The 20,392-nt window shown below is 41.9% G+C and overlaps 1 protein-coding gene across 1 annotated transcript in view; it reads right to left on the bottom strand.

Annotated features, from left to right (window-relative positions):
- Window positions 1–19,000, bottom strand: part of Tprg1 (tumor protein p63 regulated 1) — a 105,202-nt gene extending 86,202 nt beyond the window's left edge. Inside the window, exons 1-2 of the mRNA XM_052753862.1 lie at window positions 18,779–19,000; window positions 8,337–8,428 (exon numbers count right to left, since the gene is read on the bottom strand). Of these exons, the coding sequence (XP_052609822.1) occupies window positions 8,337–8,428; window positions 18,779–19,000 (314 nt within the window). The remainder of the gene's footprint in view (window positions 1–8,336; window positions 8,429–18,778) is intronic.
- Window positions 19,001–20,392: the final 1,392 nt, after the last annotated feature.

Here is a 20,392-nt window from a genome sequence, read left to right as displayed (position 1 = left end):
TTTTACCATACCTATTAAATCTTGGAGGTTGGGGCTACATTTACTGAATAGACCATTGGAGCAGAGGTTACTTTTTCTTTTCGTTTTTTGCCTTGTTTACTCTCCCCTCACTGACTCTACCTTTCCTATGATGGGATGTTTGTAACAGCTGATGGACCCAGTGAAATGCAGACAGTTCCTCCAGAACACTGCTTATGAATCAGGCAGTGTTTTTACACATAAGAAACAATGATACTTTTTAAAGTAACAATTGTGATGTCTCATAAGTGTTAACAGCCTCAATACTAAGATTGGGGACTTACTATTTTTTTAAAGAAACTTGTATGGGTAGGCTTCTAAATAATTAAAATTGAGTTTAAATAACTTAACTATTGGGCAATTTTTTTCAGAGCCAAATGTCTTGCTAGTAATGCCCACACACCATTTGATAACACTTGGGAAAAAATACATGGAGTGGTCCATAATAAACATACTAGCAATGGTGTACTATGCACACCAAACAAGCTCAAAATAATGATGTTAGGATTTTATTGTAAGTGATTACCACGACTGGTGTCAAGATGCCAAGGAGAGGTCACAGAACTTGTGTGTGAAGAGATGCGTAATTGGCTCTCATAAGTAAGTAAGAGATGACTTTAACTCGCCTTTGCATCAAAGGGATGGAGAAGGGACAGTTAAAGAGTGGGGACAGGTACAGCACTTGTAATCCTGAGAGCACACACCCTGTCTAACATACCGGCAGAGTAGGAATGGCCTGTGGCTAGCCAGTGTGTGCCTCCTTAAGAGAAGATGATTCACCTGCTTAGGCAAGTACTCAGAACTCCTTTGTTCTCTGGTTGCTTCCTATTTTTCCAGCTTTTCACAGGCTCTCTCAGCATGGTGCAGTCTAACCCAGACATGGAACTGATCACGATTTCCAGAGCTGGCCTCCGTACTTGGCACATGTTCTTTCCATCTTTTGGAATATTGCTTCTTTATCTCAGGTCATGTTCTTCGTTTTTGTTTTTGCTTTTTTTTTTTTTTTAATTTTTGCTCTTTCTTTAATCTAGCCCATCCCCTTTACTCAAAGCAGTGACCCCCCAGTGAATTATCATAAAGTTACATGGGGGACTGATACCAGTGTGTGTCCTGTTTGTTGTGATTTCGTTCTCTCTCCTTCTCTCTCAAAACTGAGAGCTGTGAAAAGCTGGAAAACTTTTCCTACTTGCCACTTAGGGAAGAGTCTGACTTATGAAAGGGTTCCAGAAAAATATAAAAATTGATGTATGAATGAGAGACTATTCGTGCAAATAATAATAATAGATAAATAGAACTTTTACATGGTACATAACATGCAACAAAAGTTATTGTAAGCCCTGAACAGATTTGGGTAATTTAATCTTTGAAATGATCTCTTTAATATCTCTGTTTTGTAGATGCTAAAACTGGAACCCACTGGACATAAGAGACCTGCACAACCAAGTAGACTCAGTAGGAGGTAATTGAGCAGGCGTTTAGAAGCACCAGACTTCTTCTGCCTCTTGGCTCCTTTTTTTTGAGTTCTCCCCAATTGGTTGTAATCATGGGAAAACAAACACTCCCAAGTACATTGGCGACTGCAGTAACTAAATGCTCTCACTGTCCTGTAATGCAGGTCGCTCGGGGAACATTAGCTCTCTGGATGAGGTGGCCACCATGGAGAATTTATAGAGAAAAGCAATGTGTTTAATTAAGTGGCTGTTGAAAACCCCCACCAGGACAAATGGATTCTGGCAAGAGAGGTGCTTTTGTTGCTGCCAGAGTCCTGCCTCAGGTCATTAAGATCTTGATAGATTAGAGACACTTCTCTGCTTGGATGCCTTCACCAGAGGACAAGGCATCTCTTCCTGGGCTTCCGATGCTTGGAGGCCTAGAGACTTGGAGACGGGTCCTCCATGGGCCCTGGTAGTGTCAGTGGAGAACTGTACCAGAAAAAAATTAGAGCCAAGCCGATGGTGGGTTCTGAGCCATGCCGTGTGACATTCACTGTACTAAGCTTAACAACAGCGCATCACAATGCTGTCACCACAGCGTGCACAGTGAGTGGAACCAGAATAGAAAGTGAGTGCCAGGAAAGGAGATGAGATTGTTTTGGTTGAGTTAATATGGGACAGCTCTATGAACTCAGAAGGGGTCTCAGAAGGACAGAAAAAGGGTAGGCTACTACAAGGAAGGAACATCATGCAATAGAGGGGAAACCAGGTGAGGACAGCCATGAGTCCAAAGCATAGCATCGGGAATTTGGGGAGATGTGAGAATTGATGGTATTTAAAAAGGAGATAATGGTAAATAGGGCTGGAGTGAGCACATGACTCACAGGACATCAAGAATACAAAAGAAGCAGTATTGGCCCATGGACATTCATGGAGGATGAGCATAAAATGGATAGAGATGGATGCCTCTCAGATTCAGTGTGCAAAGGAATCCTGTAAAACTGCAAGTTCAGGTCTAGTAGGTCTGCGGTAAGGTGAGGGTCAGCATTGCTATCAGGCTTTCAGGTGTTACGAGTGCTGCTGACCTCTGGACCACAGGTTTGGCAGTAGGAGTCGAAAATCCACACAAGTGTACAGAAAGTGAATAGAACAAAAGAAGCAGCTAGAATGTTGGCTTGCCTTGCTTTTACATCCTTTAGTACCTTGTGGTTATAAAGGATTAGAAATTGACAATTTCCAGTTTTCTGGTCTTCGTCCTTTTTAATTATTGTTAGCTGTAGTTTCCATTACCGAGCTGTTTTGTAATCCTTATAACATAATTAGACTGTGACAAGATGGAAGTGTGGCTGGCTTCCGTCCATCAGCATCACTCACCATCTCCTACAGGCATTTGACTATTTTAGTTGTTTGTGGGCAAGGACTAAATAAAGGCAAATGAATAGCACACGCCGGGGAGAATGGGCAGGGGAGCGAAAGTCGAAGAGGTCTCCGATCCTGCCCAGTGAACCCCTGACCCTCTTCCCTGCAAACAAAAGGCAATCAACAAAGAAACCAGACACAGGCGCAGAGATCATGCAACCAATTTAAACTGCAGTGATCTCTGTGTCAGAAGTGTGCAAAATCACAAAAGGCACCAAGAGCAGTGTAATGGAAAGACAACAGGCAGGAGAGAGATGTCACTAAGTCACGCTCTCCTCTGGCCTTTAATAAGTGGTTGCCCTTGAACAGGTCATTTAATCTCTGGACTTCTTCATCCATAAAATAAAGCCAGCGGCTTGCAGGGTCCTGCCTTTGCAGGCTGCTTGAGGAAAGCAGGTATGAAAGAGGCCACGTGCACTGAATCTCCATGCAAGAACGTGGCCCAGAGTCAGTTGCTGGTAAAATGGGACACCTGCTCAGGAGTTCTAAGAGTACCCTTGTGTTTTAGTTAGGGTTTCTACTGCTGCCCTGAAACACCGTAACCAATAAGCAAGTTGGGAAGGAAAGGGCTTATTCAGCTTACACTTCCAGATCATAGTTCATCATTGGAGGAAGTCAGGACAGGAACTTGAACAAGGCAGGACCCTAAAGGCAGGAGCTGATGCAGAGGCCATGGAGGGGTACTGCTTTACTGGCTTGTTTCCCATGGCTTGCTCAGTCTGCTTTCTTATAGAGTCCAGGACCACTAGCCAGGGATTACACCATCCACAATGGGTAGATCCTCCCGTACTGATCACTAATTGAGAAAGTGCCTTACAGCTGGATTTCATGGAGGCATTTCCTCAACTGAGGCTCCTTTCTCTCTGATGACTCCAGATTGTGTCAAGTAGACACAAAACCAGCCAGTCAGTACACCTTGTCTCCCTGAATGCCTTTGTATTGTTTATTTTTATTTAAAGTTCTTGTTTTTATTATTTTGTCTGTATGTGTATATGTACATCTGTGTGTGTGTGTGTGTGTGTGTGTGTGTGTGTGTGTGTGTGTGTGTGTGGCCTGTATTTGGAGGTCAAAGGTCAATTTGAAGGAGCTGGTTTTCTACTCACCATGTGGGTTCTTGGATTGAACTCATGCTGCTAGACTTTACCTGTACTGAGCCTTCTCAGGGGCTCTGGCTTTGTTTTATCTAAAGATCTGGGGGATCCAGCCTGAGAAAACTCTCTAAGCCAGCAGGGGTGACCTGCACACTTCCACTTACCCTGCCAAAGCCAAGAAACAGAAATCTCAGTTTTTTGACCGTATTTGTGCTGGAGAAGCCACAATGGGCTCTCGAAGGGATGCCACATATGAAAGAAGTGGTCTATGCCCATCAGCAGGCTTCAGAACAGCACAAAGGTACACATGGAGAGTGTTTTAGCCATGGCATGTCAGAACCTTTATCTTTGGTGCTGTGACTCTAGGGTCCTCTTCTGAGTCCGGGCTCCTCATCTTACACAGTTGATGCTTCCTTTTTTGGACAGATACTGTGGAGACTCCATGAGGGAAAACACTTTAAAATGCTACAGAAATGTTCGTGGGTGTTGTTTTGTTTGTTTGTTTAATCGAATAGTGTGATGGATGCTTCAATGCCTTTCCAGTCAAAGTCTTTCTCCACCAGCATCCTTGGCTCAGTGCTTTGATTTTAAAGAATAATAATAAGCACTTAATTCTGTGTTGCACTCGCTGGTAGTTTGAAAAGAAGTGGTTAAATAAAAGCTAAGCCACCTAGTGACTTTCAAAAACTATGTGACATCTAGGAACAATACAAGGAGAGTCCTGGGAGCAGTGCCATTTAGAGGCCATCGAGATTACATGGATGACATTCTTTCAGTGGCAAATACAAGGACTGCACTTACCGCAATGTGTGCTACATTTTGAGTGTTCAATTAAATGTAATTATTAAAACGTAACCATCTTTAGCGAAATACATAGAGACCAGCTAGACTTACATATTCCAAAAATTAGCAGTGGGTGTGTTTCTTTCATGAGATTAAATTTCTAACAGACTAAGCAACACACTGAACCAAATCCATTAGCCCAGAATAAAGATTAAGTCAGGTGTGATAGTGCAGACCTGTCAAGAGGATTAAAATAAACTGTTTCTCTATCTTTATTTTGGTACAATAATAATAGTACTTTATTGTTTCAAGTTCATCCTCGGCTACATATAAGACCCTGTCTCCAAAAAAAAACAGGTAAAAAGTAAACTCCACTCGTGTTTGTGCAGCTGTTGCGACAGGAACTAGCAAGCAGGATCCACACCCACGTCTTCTGCAGCCACTCATTCATTTCTGAGAATGGAGATGTGGTTTAACTCCAGGCGTGTTCTAGTCTCCGTGTGCCTATCACCGGAAGTTCATTAGATTTCATGTATTTGCCATGCCCAAGTCCTGAGACAGAAACTGGGATGGTTGGGGGAAAGCAGGTAATGAAACATAATCTCCATGTCTTTCACAGATGTGAAGAGAACAAGAATCGCTTGGCCTTGTCACTATGAGCGGGTCTCCTCGTGGAGGCGTGAGAAGAGTCCCTTCCGCCGCTCACCCTTGTGTGTGGAGGGAAGAGCCCATCTCCTCTGCCTCTCACCGCACTATAGACATGGGCACCTGGAGTGCGCTATACTGAGGAGACTCCATGGCCATCCTGCCACACTGTCTGGGACGAGTGTGTCAAGATGTTCTTGGGGCTGGCTTAATGGATCTCTTCTAAAAGTATGTGTACAATTTTTTTTAAATGTCTTTTTTTAGAAGGGCCAAGAAGGAGAAGAGAAAGAGAGGTTGAAATGAGGATCACTATGTCTTTATAACTGTGTAGGCATAAAATTCCCCTTAAAAGGATGCCTGAAAGCCTGGACTCTAACACTCTCCCTCAAGTACTTGTGATATTTTAGCAAAACTGGGATCTAAATGGAGTTATGACTCCCTGTCCGACTCCACCTCCCAGCTTCTCTGGCCACTGTCTACATCCCCTCCCCACATGCCTTCAAATTCATTTTTCTACTATTGCTAAATATCAGTTTAGATTATCATAAGGGACTCACCTGGATTAAAATGGATGACAGCTTTACTAACACATTTTTATCCCCTTTGCTTTATATCGAGGCCCTTCTCCAAGAAACAGTCCATTCTGATGAGAGTGTCCGGACTCACATGTAGAATGAGATACACACTCTTCCTGTATGGACACCCAGACACATTTTTCCCTCAAAATTGTCTTTAGTTCTATAAGTGATGAATGGCAATACTTAGGGAAGGATCTAATGGAGTTGTAAGCATGTTTCCTACAGTGTTTCTTACAGAATGTTTCTTCAATAAAGTAGGACTCTGTCACCTTCTAAGCACACAGTGACCCAGTCAACTATCAGTCTTCCAGGCCCAAACCAAAAGCTAACTGATGACTTCTCCTACAGGCAATGAAGTGCAAAGATCCTCAAAGCCCAGCTGTGTCGACTGCCAGTTTTTCCTCTCAGCTCCCAAAGCATCCTTCAATAACAGCCCTGTGATAAATGATGCGGTTCTTAGCATTTCTCCTGTGCAGTGGTAACATGTTAATCTTCTGTGACAGAGAGCACAGCAGGCTATTACAGGGGAGAGGAGGAAGGTTTCTTACCTTCCAGCACAGGGAAAACAGGAGAGAACCAGGGACGATTCTGTCAGCCACAAGCCCGGAAGAGGCCCCGCAAACATGCAGCTTCCACCGTCGAAACCTTTCTAAAATTTTATAGCAAGCTTTTCCATTCACCACTGGAAAAGGTGCTCTCGGTGAGCTTAATAGCAGACTGATACTACATTAGCTTCTCACAGTGTAAAAGCTACAGGCACGGCCCACCTGGGCTTTGTCTGCACTGTTGATGTCTTTTCCATCATTGCCTTATGCTTAGACAGTCTATCAATCGACTAACGAGGAAATTAAGTTATGGTCTGCGGCGTTTGCCAATTTTGTCAGTATCAGTGTAGATAACTGTTGTGATGCTGAATTCAAGTTCTCTGGAATCTGGGTGCTTATGTTTCCTAACCAGAGCAGACTTTTCATTTCATGGGTCCAACATGGCTCTCTGCTTGAATGAAGAATGGAGAAGGGAACGGATGTAGATTTGTCCAAAAGAATTAATGAAAAGCTTAAATTATAGGCTTTCTTTTTCATTAGTGTTAAGTCAGGGATTATAGAGATGGGTAAGATATAAATGAGTGAAGGAGAAAGGGAAAGAAAGGGGCAAAAACAGGAGGAGCAGGAGGAGGAGTAAGTAGGAGAAGGAGGAGCAGGAGGAGGAAGAGGGGGAGGAAGAGGGGGAGGAGAAAACTTTTCACCAATTATTAGTGCTTGTGACTGGGAGAGGGCACTAGTGAAGCATTTTGCAGTAACATCTCATTTTGTCCTCTCAAAACCACATCAGATATGAATTTAGTCTCATTTCATAAATAAAGACACAAAGAGTACAAAGAAAAAAGAGACAAGAAAGTTAGTTTTGGTTTGGTTCTGGGAAGGTGTTTGAAAGAGTAGTGTAAAATGTAACCCGGCTCGACTGGCAGGGGATCTGATTCTCCTTCCTGCTTGTTGGGATCCCATTTTTCCAGCCTGGATGGTTAAACTTTCAGCCGTTTCTTTCTGGAAACGCAGCCAGAGAAGCTTCCCTGCTCAAGGAGCAAAGACTACACACTTCTTCCTTCAGCCCTAAGGACTATTGGGTTACTGGAGCTCTGAATCCCCAATAACAATATTCACTGAACCCAACAAAGTCGAAGTGGGTGTGTTAAACATATTTCCACATAATATTATGGGTTCGATAGTGGACAGACACCCCCCAAATGTATCACTGAGTATGTGAAAGATCACAGGCAGTGTAATTTCTAGGAGAGACAGAAAGGTAATTATCTCCATGTAGCATTCCCAGAGGAAGCTCTTCTTTTAAGGGAATTCGTAAAGGGAAAGGATGGCGTTATGTGAGCAATAAAGACTTGTGTGTTCACTTGGTTCTTGTCCTACCTTTCCCCGTGGCCTGCCTTTCCTATACTGCATGCTTTCCATACCCACATAGAACTCAGACTGTATATGAGACCTCTTCTGTCCCTTTTCTTATTTTCTTCCCATGGCACCTAGAGTGAAACGATCAGTGGCCCCGTGTAGTTACAGAAAGCACCCTTATAATGGAGAGGGGTCAGAGCTGGGTACCTAGAAAGCTATTCAAATAATTCTTGAAAGCAATGATACGGACCTGAGCCCGTGACCGCAGTGGTGCCCGCCCAGAAAGATCACAGTTGGAGTCAAATGTGTCCATTCAACCGACTAAGGGAACCCTCTCTAGTAGGAAAAATCAATACAGCACCATAACAAAGCCCAGAAGAGTTCCTGAAACATACGCATCTCCTTTTCTGTTCCAGTGATATCAAGCAACAAGTTTCCACTACCTTTCACACAGCCATATATACTCACTCTGTCAGGAGCCAGAAGCCTTGAACAGTCTCTCCAGAAGTCTGTTTTATGTGGCCTCTCAAGTCTTCCATAGCAGTCTCAATGGCCCCTGGCTGAGTGGGAGAAGAAATCATTTCACATAAGGAAAACTGAACACACTCTGTACTTCTGATTAGTTAGAATGGCCAGCATCTCCTCCTGTTCCTCCTCCTCCTGCTCCTCCTCCTCCTCCTCCTCCTCCTCCTCCTCCTCCTCCTCCTCCTCCTCCAGGAGACTAAGCCTGGTTTTGCAATTGCATATTCTGTTTCACTGCAAGGCAGAGAACTTGGTCTTGAACTCTGTGTTTTAATGCTAGCTCTATCGTGTGGGCCAAAAGTATTCCAGGTCTTATCTTCTCAAATCCTATGTTTTATCACTGGAATGAAAATAGCCATTTTCAGAAAGTTCAAAGCAACTAACTAACTAATTAACTATATATAGCATATATACACACACACACACACACACACACACACACACACACACACACACACACACATACACACACACACACATATATATATCATTTTTTTAAAACCTTCCCAGATTCCAAGAGCACATTTTGATAAAACACAAAAAGTAGCTTCCTTCCAATGCTCCGACCATCAGTGTAGCTCAACTCTGTCTCCTCCTAACTTTCACAAAACAAGTGTTCCCATGTCTGGGCCTAGTTCTATGTGGTTAACAGATTGGCACCTGTCCTAGTAAATTCGTACCCTCCCTAGTCCACTTATTCTTAAACTCTGGTGTACATCAGAGCCATGTTGAAACATTTCTAGGACCCTTCCCAGTTTCATGTTCAGCGAGCATTTCTAACACGTGTCCAGGTGACATTGTCAGCGGGAAGACTGTACTTGTAACAACCAGTGCTGTCTACACAGTTATTCTCAATGCTTGACTGTACACCAGAATCATCAGGGAGACAAAAAATCCTAAGCCAGGATAAGTACTAAGCCAATTATTTCAGAAGCTCTGTGGATAGGTACATAAGTACATCAGGGATTTTTTTTTTTTTTTTTTTTTTTTTTTTTGGTTTTTCGAGACAGGGTTTCTCTGTGTAGCTTTGCGCCTTTCCTGGATCTCGCTCTGTAGAACAGGCTGGCCTCGAACTCACAGAGATCCGCCTGGCTCTGCCTCCCGAGTGCTGGGATTAAAGGCGTGCGCCACCACCGCCCGGCACATCAGGGATTTTTAAGAATGCATACTATCTTATAGGGAATAGGGACAAGGAAAGAGTAACGGTTCTTCAGATGAGGTGTGTGTGTGTGAACCAGCTAAGTACTTTATCTGCACACCAGCTCCTTGGTTCCTTCTGTACAGCCCAATCCACCCACAAAAAGAAGATGCAATACCTAAAGGGAGGTGAATAACAAGATTTGTCAATAATTAGTTCTGCAGTGTGCGCTCACTACTTGGCTCTCTGGCTAATGGACTGAACTAAACGAAACCTTCTGAGCCACACCGATGACCATAGGCTTCTATACCTTTTCAAGAAAATGTGGTCATAGCTTTTAGAGCCAAAGACTCTGATTCCATCATTTTAGTGAGTTTCTTCTTGAGCTAGACGGTCAGCTACTGGACTGGACGATTTTTCCCTCTGTGTCATTGTCTGCGGCTGGCTTCAGGCTGGTCAGAAAGCTAACATTGGCACCCCACGCTTGCCGAAGGCTGTGTGGCATAAAACCAGCAACTTCTGGGGTTTCCGTCAAATATGATTAGCACTGCTGCCACAAAAGTTTATGCTGATGTCATTCACTTCCAGCGACACTGTAGGCGTCAGACTACCCTGGGAGGGACATACCCTCAACTTCCTGGTGATTCTCCCTTTGCTCAACCTTGTGTCCCCCTGAAGCATTCTGATTCTTCCAGGACCCACTTTTCAAAGTCTTCTAAAATACAATGCTCTCTTTCGTGACTCAACACTGGTATTTTTCTCATAATTTCTTTACATAATTTTAGCCTCACAAATATAACTCAGCAGTGAAACTAATACTTTTCAGAAAAAAAAAATGTAAGTAGACTTGGAGAGTAATTAAATAACCCTAAAATAAGCATTTTGCTGAATATTTTCATGCCACGCAGTTCACCAAAAATATGTGAGATGACTATAATACTGTATAAAATTTTAAAACCTTACTATCTTCCATACCCAAAGCAATTGCCAAATCTATCAAAATGAAGAATGATCTATATTTGATCCAGATATATCTCTGTGAAGTTATACTTCAGAAATTCTTGCACACATTCAAAATGGCACAGCTGAAGAACTCTTTGTAGCCTTGTACGTAGGCAGCAATAAATGAGGAGCATTATACAAATGCTGATCAAGAGGGTGCTGTATTATAAAATGTATTCAGATAATATAATACAATGAAGGTATAGGAGTAATAACATATATTGAGAAATGAAAAGAAAAAATAAAACAGGAGAGGGTAAGGTAGGCCACCCTGCTTACGCAGGAATATGTGGAGTAAGTATATTCCTGTTTGCTGACACACAGCTAAAGTAAGCATAAAAAGGTCTATGAAATATATTAATGTTGGTTTCCTTACAGTGGGAAAACATGAGATGGAAATAGACCACGAAAGTGATGCTTTCCTGTATACCTTTTCAAAAGCTAAGCACTGAAAGTAAGTGTGTTATTTGGGGAATGCTTTGATGCTCTCTACAGCTCTGTCAATGTTCGCATTGTCTGTACCATTCTTTTCTTTTCAGTATGAACATTGCTCACGCCCTTTTTAGAATATAGAACAAAATGTGGCCCAACAGAGAAATGTGTTTCCTTCACTTGTATTATTGTAACTAACCTTTTGTACTTCATAAATTCACTCTAATAATTTAGAATAAAAATTTTAAAGTACAAAGGCTCGTGTCTTAGGTATCAAGGTTTAATCTCAGTCATGCTTATGGCTCTCTGGAATCCATGGTAAGTCATCGTGGTGTTCTTCATTAGTCTGTTAATTTGTTATATTGTTGTGATAATTATTACTGTAACTGAACTACTGGGAGATACCATGAGACCCTATACATTAAACAGTAACAAACACTGAATAATGAGAGGCTTTACCATCATCCTTATTATTGCTTATGTTAAATAAAAGGGAACTAGCCATTCTAGAATTCAAGGATCAAAGGCTCGGTGCAATTAAGCACTTAGCTCTGAGACTGCAGTCTAAGAGAAATAGGAAACCGTGATCAAATACATCATCCTACACAACATAGTGACTCTACTCTCTTACATTCTAGCCCTGAGTAGTTCCAGGCAAAGCAAACCTTCTTGGGGAATTCCAAAGACTTTCATGTCTGTTCCATTGCATTTCCATGATCTAGACTAGCCCAGGGCCAGTGCTGACCCAAACAATACCCTTGACTTGGTCACTGTTTTCCATGTAATAAGCTCCTTGTGTGCAGAAAGAACCAGCGGTTCAGAAAAGACTTATCTCAGAGACTCTGGCTCCCACATTTCCTTTGTGGCTACTATGATGGCTAGCAGAGGCCATTTTGCAATGAACACATAAGTAAGGAAATTAGCTCCATTGGCCATGATCTGTAAAGGAAAAGAAAATTTGTATTTCCTTTTAAAAACAAAGTTATAAAATTCACCTTATCACATCCTTGCTGTGGTTCTGCTCTCACAAAAGAACAAATCATCTTTATGGCATTCCTCAAGAAGTTTCACACAATGGAAGCCGAACAACCTCTTGCCCAGTGAGATGTTTATTTTCTAAACTAAATGGAAGCTCACACAGGCAATAACAATAAAACTAATAAATGTATTTGTTCCCGATGTGAGGGCAAGTCACCGGGAACCCTCGAGCAAGAGAAGAGGAAAAGAGAGAGACTATGGGAGCCAAATTAGTGTCATGGAAGCAATGACATCTCACTACACAAAGGGGAGTCCTGAACCTGCTTATTAAAGTCTCGCTGCTCACAATAGAACACAGGCTATAAAAAGGCCATGGGGAACCATTAATTAAATATTAAAAGATCAAATAGTTTTAGTCCCATTAGTTTGTATGTAATTTACATTCTCTAGTATAAATTTAGAGATAATTCTCCATCTCGAATTGCTTTCAACTTTCTGATAAGGTATCTGCAAATACAGAGCCCTACAGGGAGTTTAAAAATATCCTTCTCCATGTGGGCTAAGCATTGTTCTTTTCATAAAAAGTTGCTTTTGAACATCAGTCTCCACAACCAAGATGATTATCATAATATACCTCAAGTTATTAGCCTTGAGGGATACTTTTGTTTGGAGAAGGCATGGGGCCTTTTTTAGATATATCCAAGCAATAATAGCAGACCCACCACAACCAGAGAAAAGGGTGGCAAATGGACTGAGAGCAAGGGCTTTAGACTTTCACTTCTGCGATCTTGTATTCATGCCCCAAGGTCGCAGGTAGTACAGGGACAGTGTCAGGAGTTGTGCATTGCAGGTATGCTTCCCAGATCCGGCATGAGCCTAGGGATGCTGGTGACCTTGGACAAGAAATAATTCCTTCAGGTACTTTAGGATGTTCACTGGTTATTCCCCCAGACCCACTGTCTCTGAGAAGAGGTCTGTTAAATTAAGTCAGAGAGACATAATTTTCACATATATTGATAATGACCAGCAAACCACAGCAGGAGTTTAAAAGGAGACGAATAATTTATTTTTATGATCTGGTACTTAGATGTGTGATATACTGCCTGATACTATGATGCTAAAATTACCACTTATGTGTCAAGAATTCCTATTTCTATGCCAGTCACTTCTTTGCAAATCCCTCTTGAAACTCATAGAATCGATCATTCTACTCCTTGTATCTTTGGATATCAATTCCTGGCATCCGAGAAACTTCATGCCATGCTATTACAGAAAGCCAATGAATACCTTTCCTTCCCAGATCAATGATGTGAACAGAAAACAGTCTAAATATTCACCTAGTGGGCTTTGGGGTTTCAAGTGCTCAACCTAGGCCCAGTGTTCCTCTCTCCCTGCTGCCTGCTGATCCAGATGTGGAATGCTCAGCTCCCCCTCTAGCACTGTGTCTGCCTGCATGCCACCAGGCTTTCTGCCATTACAATAATGGACTAAACCTCTGAACTGTAAGCTAGTCCCAATTAAATGTTTTCTTTTATAACATAAATAAATAAATAAATATCCACCTAAAGTGAAACACATTGTAGTATATATCCCCAATGTGGGATGCTATGGAGGTAATTAAAAAATGATGTCACAAAACTATTGTGGCCATATGAAATATTTACCATATAATTCTAACTACATACAGAAATTACATATGAAAAACAAAGATCCACCCACAAATGTATAAGAGCACATGTAATACATTTTAGTTACTATTGAACAGTGAGATTACAGTGACTTTTATTTTCATATCTGTATTTTCTAATTTTTTATCAACAACTTTTTTCTTGGATGATGATCCTAAAGTCTTTTAATAAAATACTTCAGCAACAAATTCTTCAACTTACTCACTCAGTGTTCTTTCCAATTTGTAATGCACATACTTTAAATTCTTAGCCTAGCATGAGTTGATTTGTCTGTGATTGTGGCAGGGAACCATGGTACTGCAAATAGGTAGCCAGGAGAGTGGTTCCAGCCCTCCATTTGCTGTTTAGTAGACTCTTGGGAAAGTCAAATCTCACTCACTATTGTGTTACTGAAAATGAGTAACTTGAAAAGCAAGAGCACACCAGTATTGGCAGAAAGTTTGTAGAAACACAGACTCGAATTTGTTCACCAGCTGGACCATGACATCTGAGATCTCACTTCAGATCTAAGAAGTCATCACTTTACGATAACTCTCACACATCTGAAACTTCAAGTATTGTGGTCTTACTTAATTATTCCTTGAGAAAGTCAACCAGCCTCCTCTTTCCTGCTACAGACCCTTGTGTCAACATTTATATCTCACCCTAGAGATTGTGGTGAGGTCATAGGCACCTTGTTGCCATTTTTATAACCATTTTTTGAATTGTGGCTGCATGCAAAAATGAGAGGAGGTACCGAAAATAACAATGTTTGAAATGTTTACAGATGTGTCATATACTCTATGAATATTGACAAAGTTAGTTCATTTGGGGCTCTTCACAAACTTGCACTTTATTTATACTTTTCAGGTGAAGAAATTGAGACTCACGAACATATGTACGCATACACACACACACACACACACACACACACACACACACACACACACACACTTCTGTCTTCTTAATAAGCAAAACATCTTGGATTTGATTTGCAAGCTAGTAAAACTAGATCATTCTCTCATTTATTTATTTTAAAAAATGTTTATTGGGATAATGTTCATCCGAGAATATAAAGGTGATCAGACAAAAATCCCTGTGCTAAGTGTGGAATACTTTCTACTGAAATGTTGGTTAGCAGTTTCCCAGAGACCCACAAAATCACTCTTGGTCACCCACAGGAACTTAATGGTAAGACCCAGTTTAGTGCTAAAAGCATCACTTTGGTCCTATGACCTGGAGAAACCAAGCTGATACTGACCTTGAAACTTCTTCCTTGTTGGGTAGCTTTAAAAGAACTAGAAAGTGCTTTGTAGATTGACAGGGGAGCCAATCCATCGATAGTCTTACGCAGCTGTGAACCCTGTGAGCTATGATGACTAGACGATGCAGTGGAGACAGCTGTGGCATAAATGTTACAGGGAGAGCCAACAGCTTCTTAGTTGAATTTAAGACCTGCTCAACAGGAGGAAACTCATGCCCGTAAACATGGCGAAGAACTCATGGGTGGAGAGGCTAAAGGCCCTACAAACCTTACTTTGTGAAAGGGGCATAGTACCAAACTATCTTCTAAGTATTAATCTTTGTACTAATAAAGTAGTACAACTCTCACCCCTCATCAGGCAGATGTTTCAATGCAGTAGATGGCAGTTAATACAGAAAATCATAAATGGAACACATATATCACACCCTCCTTACATACAAGGTTCAATAAACATTGCAGAAGGGGGTGTGTCGAGATAAAGAATCAGAAAATCAGGATGAGTGTTTCAATATAATGTCTTAAGCACACGTCAGGGCCATTGTACTCATGAATCACAACAATCGTGGTTGCCGGAACAAGACCTGCACAGGTTCAAGTCAATCAACATTCCAGCATGGAAAGGGGAGGGGCTCTCAAAGCCCCATCCCTAGCTGAGGAGCTATTAGTAGTCAGTTGAGGGCTGCTAGAAGAGGAAGAGTCCGTTTCTTCAGGAGTGTGGTCCATGGTAGGTTACCCATGCTCCATTGAATGTTATTCTACACCGAATGAATACAGGCAGCATTAACTGAACTTGGCGGGCGATAAAAGTAGAAGAAAATGGAGAAGGAGGAGAGGAGGAAGAGAACATGAAACTATGTGGGGAATGCATAGGAGTCTTGGAGGATTTTGAGAGAGAAATCAGAGGTTTGATATAATCTAAATTAATTGTAAGCATCTATGAGATTACAGAAGAATAAATTAAGAAACTTCAAAGCTGGTCAGCATTAAATGTCCATGGGTTTTTTTGTCACAACTGTGTTCTCACTGCTTTCCCACTTGCTAGTGCACATTGGTTACACTTACACAACCTTCCATACTATGCCTGCTGGTCTGAAGGGGAGGAGGGCATCCCTGAAATCTCACCCTCACAGCCCACAAAGCATCCTCAGCCTCACATTGGATTTACTGCTATATAAGACAGTTGTCCTCAGAAGCTCTTGAGGACTTGGGTCTGCCTTCTACAGGTCTGATGAAGAGGGTACTATCATGTAAAGATTTGTATAAACTGTAACTTTCCTCTAGGAAGAGCAGTGGACTCACAGCGCCTCATTGAAGCTCTTGAAGTTAGCTGATTCCATTCACCTGAAACTTGTTCACTCTTTAAAAAAAGATTGCTTGTTTTTTTTTATCTTACACATATGAGTACTTTGCCTGCATGTGTGTGAATGCAGCATGTGAATACCTGCTGCCTTAAAGCCAGAAGAGGGCATCAGCTCTCCCTGGAACTGGGGTTACAGATGGTTGGGAGCCACCACGTGGGTGCTGGGAACCAAACCTGATCTTCTGCAAGAGCAATAAGTGATTTTAGCCACCAAGTCATCTCTCCAGCCTCCTACATGTTTATTCTGAAGACAAAGATAGTCTGTTTTCTCCTGCCTACCTCTCAGGGTTGTGTAAAAGCCACAATTTTTAAAAGAAGCTGTGAATATCTAATGACACATGTAGTAGCTTCGGGACCGTGTCAACCCATCTAAACAGGAACTCCATGGTGTAGCTCTGCTTTCCCCGTTTGTTTCCAATTGGGAGTTGGCCACAGAGACATTCATATTCATTTCCAAAGGCAGACATGAAACCAGTTGTTTTATTTGCTGAAGATCAATTCAGGTCACTCTGCACTAAAGCGTGGTCAAGGAGATGACTGGCTCCTTTGTTGGCCTGAGGCAGCATAAATAGCCACATTTCCCTCCAGGCCAGCTGACTTCCTTCCTCAGCTTCTCCTGTCCTTGAAGCATTGGCAAAGGCACAACTTCTAAGTGGGATTTGCCACTAAGATTTGAGTTGGTGGGAGAGGTCAGTTTTTCCTCATGAGCTCAACTTTGCCAAGAGGAATTTCAGTTTTGCCATGAAGATATTGCCTGTTCCTATTCGAGAGAGCCAACTGCTCTACCCATGCCAACTTCAGGACTACCATCACAAGCAAAGAAAAGAGCTTGGTGTAGGCATTTCAGCCCGCTTCCATAGCTGCACCAGCTCCCGTCACTGGGCCCCTATTCTGTACCACGGCTCTGTATTTTCTCATTAAACCCTGTCATCATCCATATCAAGCTCCCCAAACTCCAAAGGATGCTTACATTTCCTTTGCAGTTCCATCTCAACTTAACTTTGCATATTCAATAAAGTTCACATAGTTTGGAAAACAGACCATATGCTTGACATATGCAAAAACACTCACACAAACACAGATACTATAGCACCTACCAAAGTGCCTTGCACATGGGAGTCTACATAATGTTTAAATACACACATATGCATACACACTCACACATTCAGTTGCTTTAGTTAGAACTTTTATCTTAAACAAAGGTATATATCTTTAAAGCCACCAAATCTGGATTCATTAAGCTTTGTAAATAGTCTCAAATTCTAGACCTCCAGTTACTTATGATATTGAGTTGAAAAATATGTTTTGAAGGGCCAGAGAGAAGGCTAATCAGATAAAAGCACCGGCTACACAAATCAGTGAACCTGAGTGTGATCTCCAGAAACCACACAAAAACCTCAGTACTGGGGGATACATATGTAACTCCAGCACTTCCATTGCGAGGTGGGAGGTGGAGACAAGAGAACTGGCCAGAAGCCTTCAAGCTAGCCAGCCTGGGGTGTGCACTAGAGCAGAGGCACCCCACAAAAATATCCTGTCTCAAAGTGGAAGGCCAGAATCTACTTCCACAAGTTGTTCTCTGCCCTGGTATCTAACACTCCTGAGAGAGAGAGAGAGAGAGAGAGAGAGAGAGAGAGAGAGAGAGAGAGAAGAAGAAGAAGAAGAAGAAGAAGAAGAAGAAGAAGAAGAAGAAGAAGAAGAAGAAGAAAAGAAAGAAAGAAAGAAAGAAAGAAAAGAAAGAGAGGAGGAAGAAAGAAAGAGGAGGAAGAAAGAGAGAAAGAAAGGGAGAGAGGTTATTTTTCAACAAAAGATGTCCCATGTATTCATGAGAACTGTCTTTGTTGTTATAGTTCACATTCCCCTATCCCCCCCAATAGATTATGGCTACTGTATGCATAAGAACTTTGGAGGACTACAAAAGATCAGGAAGCACAAAAAATCAAATCAACAAAGAGATAAGAAATCCAGGAAGTACTTTCTACTTATCAAAATACTAGAAACTTAATGCAGCAGACTTTATATACCCGGTACATAAGTCTTGTCCTCATCCATTTATTTGTCTTGTCCATTGCTGCAGTTACAAATTGAAAGTTTCAAGTTCTTGTTCCCATGATGCAATACCAGCATCCTGGCATCCATCCTGAGATTCAGCTCAGACTCAGCACCACTTTCCACTTCACTGTCTATGTCTTTTACCAAACAATGAGTTCACAGCTTTACATTCCAGCTACTGTGTTACAGATTCTTTAGCCATTAAACATTAATTCTTTGTGGCCAGATTTGGCATCATTGGAGGACTATACATACAAATGTATAGAGGCTACAGGAACTGTATCTCCTTGAGCCTGCCTGAGAGATAAAACCAGAGACTTGCCTTCTCTGAAGTTACACCCTTCATCAGTACAATGAGGTTCAGGGCAACTACATGACATCATAGCCACTATTACAGAAGGTTCATAAATATGTAACACTTGGCAAATTCAATATAGAAAAGATAGTCAGATTTCAAAAGAAAATTGTAAACAGCATTTAAAATCGTGATTTTACCCGTGTAGCAAAGTACTTTCGTGAAGCATAGGGCTGGTGATAAGGATTGGGGTAAAGGGTCGATTTAGTCACACTTGGTTGTCTTGAAATCTGCCTTGGTCCTGGTTCCTCGCCTGAGTCCCCCCCATTTGTGGACAGGTGGTCAGTCTCGGAGGGTTGGTCATCTCCCTCTTGCTTCAGAGACACTGGCTGGAACCCTTCAAAGCTCCCAATTGTTGACATGTCTTTAGCCTAAAACAAACAAACAAACAATCTTTTCATTAGAGGATAAAAACATGCCATCTGTATCCTGGCTATGGAAAAGGAGATTATGACAAAAGATCTATAGCAAAAGATCTTCCCTAAAAGGAAACAGTCAAACTTTGATCAAACAGAGGCACCAGTGGATCACACAGGAGCATAAACATCTAGATGCTATCTGTGTGCAGGGCCTTCACCAGAAGAGAGAAGTGGGGACTCTCAGGACAGAGAAAAGGAGCCTGTGAGTCGCTCCATTCCCTCAACTCTAATACCAGATCATAAGCTGAACAAGGGAAATATAGTGTGAAATTACTGCCAGGTAATTCCTCTTCTCGATTTTCTGGCATTTTTGTCTAAAACTCTACCTGGCCTTGTTTATATTTAAAGAGTGAAAAGCAGTGATAATGTAGCTCCTGGTCAGCTCCAGGGATTGGTATGAGGACATGTGGTGGTTTGAATAAGAATGTCCCCTGTAGACTCATATATTTGAATGTTTAGTCATATGGAAGTGGTGCTACCTGAAAAGGATTAGATGTGGCCTCGTTGGAGGAAGTGTGTCACTGGGGGGTGGATTTTGAGATTTCAAAAAGCCCAAGCCAGGCCCACTGTCTCTCTCTCTTCCTGCTGCCTGTGGATCCAGATGTAGACCTCTCAGCTACTTCTCCAGCACCATGTCTGTCTGTGGGCCCCCATGTTGCCCAACATGAAAATGAACTAAGCTTTTGAAACTGTCAACAAGCCTCAATTAAACGATTCCTTTTATAAGAGTTACTGTGGTCATCATGTCTCTTCACAGCAACAGAACACTGACTAAGACAGGACACCTAGAACTGGCATATTTTCAAATCAAATGTTCCAATTGTAAAGTTGTATTGTAAGGAAATAGTTTAAAAGGTCCCAGTTTCCAGTTTGAAAACTCACCAATCCCCAGGTTTGCCTCAAGCTCACAACTTGAAATCCCAACAATCCCTACCCTGGAAATCTCCACCCTGGAAAGCTTTGCCCCCAAGAAACCCTATGTAATAGTCTGCCTCCTGCTCAGCTCCCTGCTGCTTTTCACCCAAGCAGAGGCAGCCATCCCCTTATGTCTTTTCCAATAAATCTCTTGTGTGAGGTTTATTGGGTGGTGTGGTTTTGTGATATTCCTTGGCACCTGGCTGCCAGGATACCTTTCCTTTCAGAGCTGTAACACGTACAATTATGGCTAGGAGAGAAATACTTAGTGCTGTCTAGTGGGCCAGTCTCTATGCAGCTCAGGGATCAAAGGGAATCCACAGTGCTGGCAAAGACTGTTCTATCTGAGGGGGTTAGGAAAAAGACACACATACATTCTCTTGATCATTTTCTTCTTTGTCAGCCTCTTCTGATGAACTG

This window comes from Peromyscus californicus, unplaced genomic scaffold, assembly GCF_007827085.1.
Source record: "Peromyscus californicus insignis strain IS unplaced genomic scaffold, ASM782708v3 Scaffold_25__1_contigs__length_3188244, whole genome shotgun sequence".
In the NCBI taxonomy this organism is placed as follows: domain Eukaryota; kingdom Metazoa; phylum Chordata; class Mammalia; order Rodentia; family Cricetidae; genus Peromyscus; species Peromyscus californicus.
This window is presented reverse-complemented; position numbering and strand designations above follow the sequence as displayed.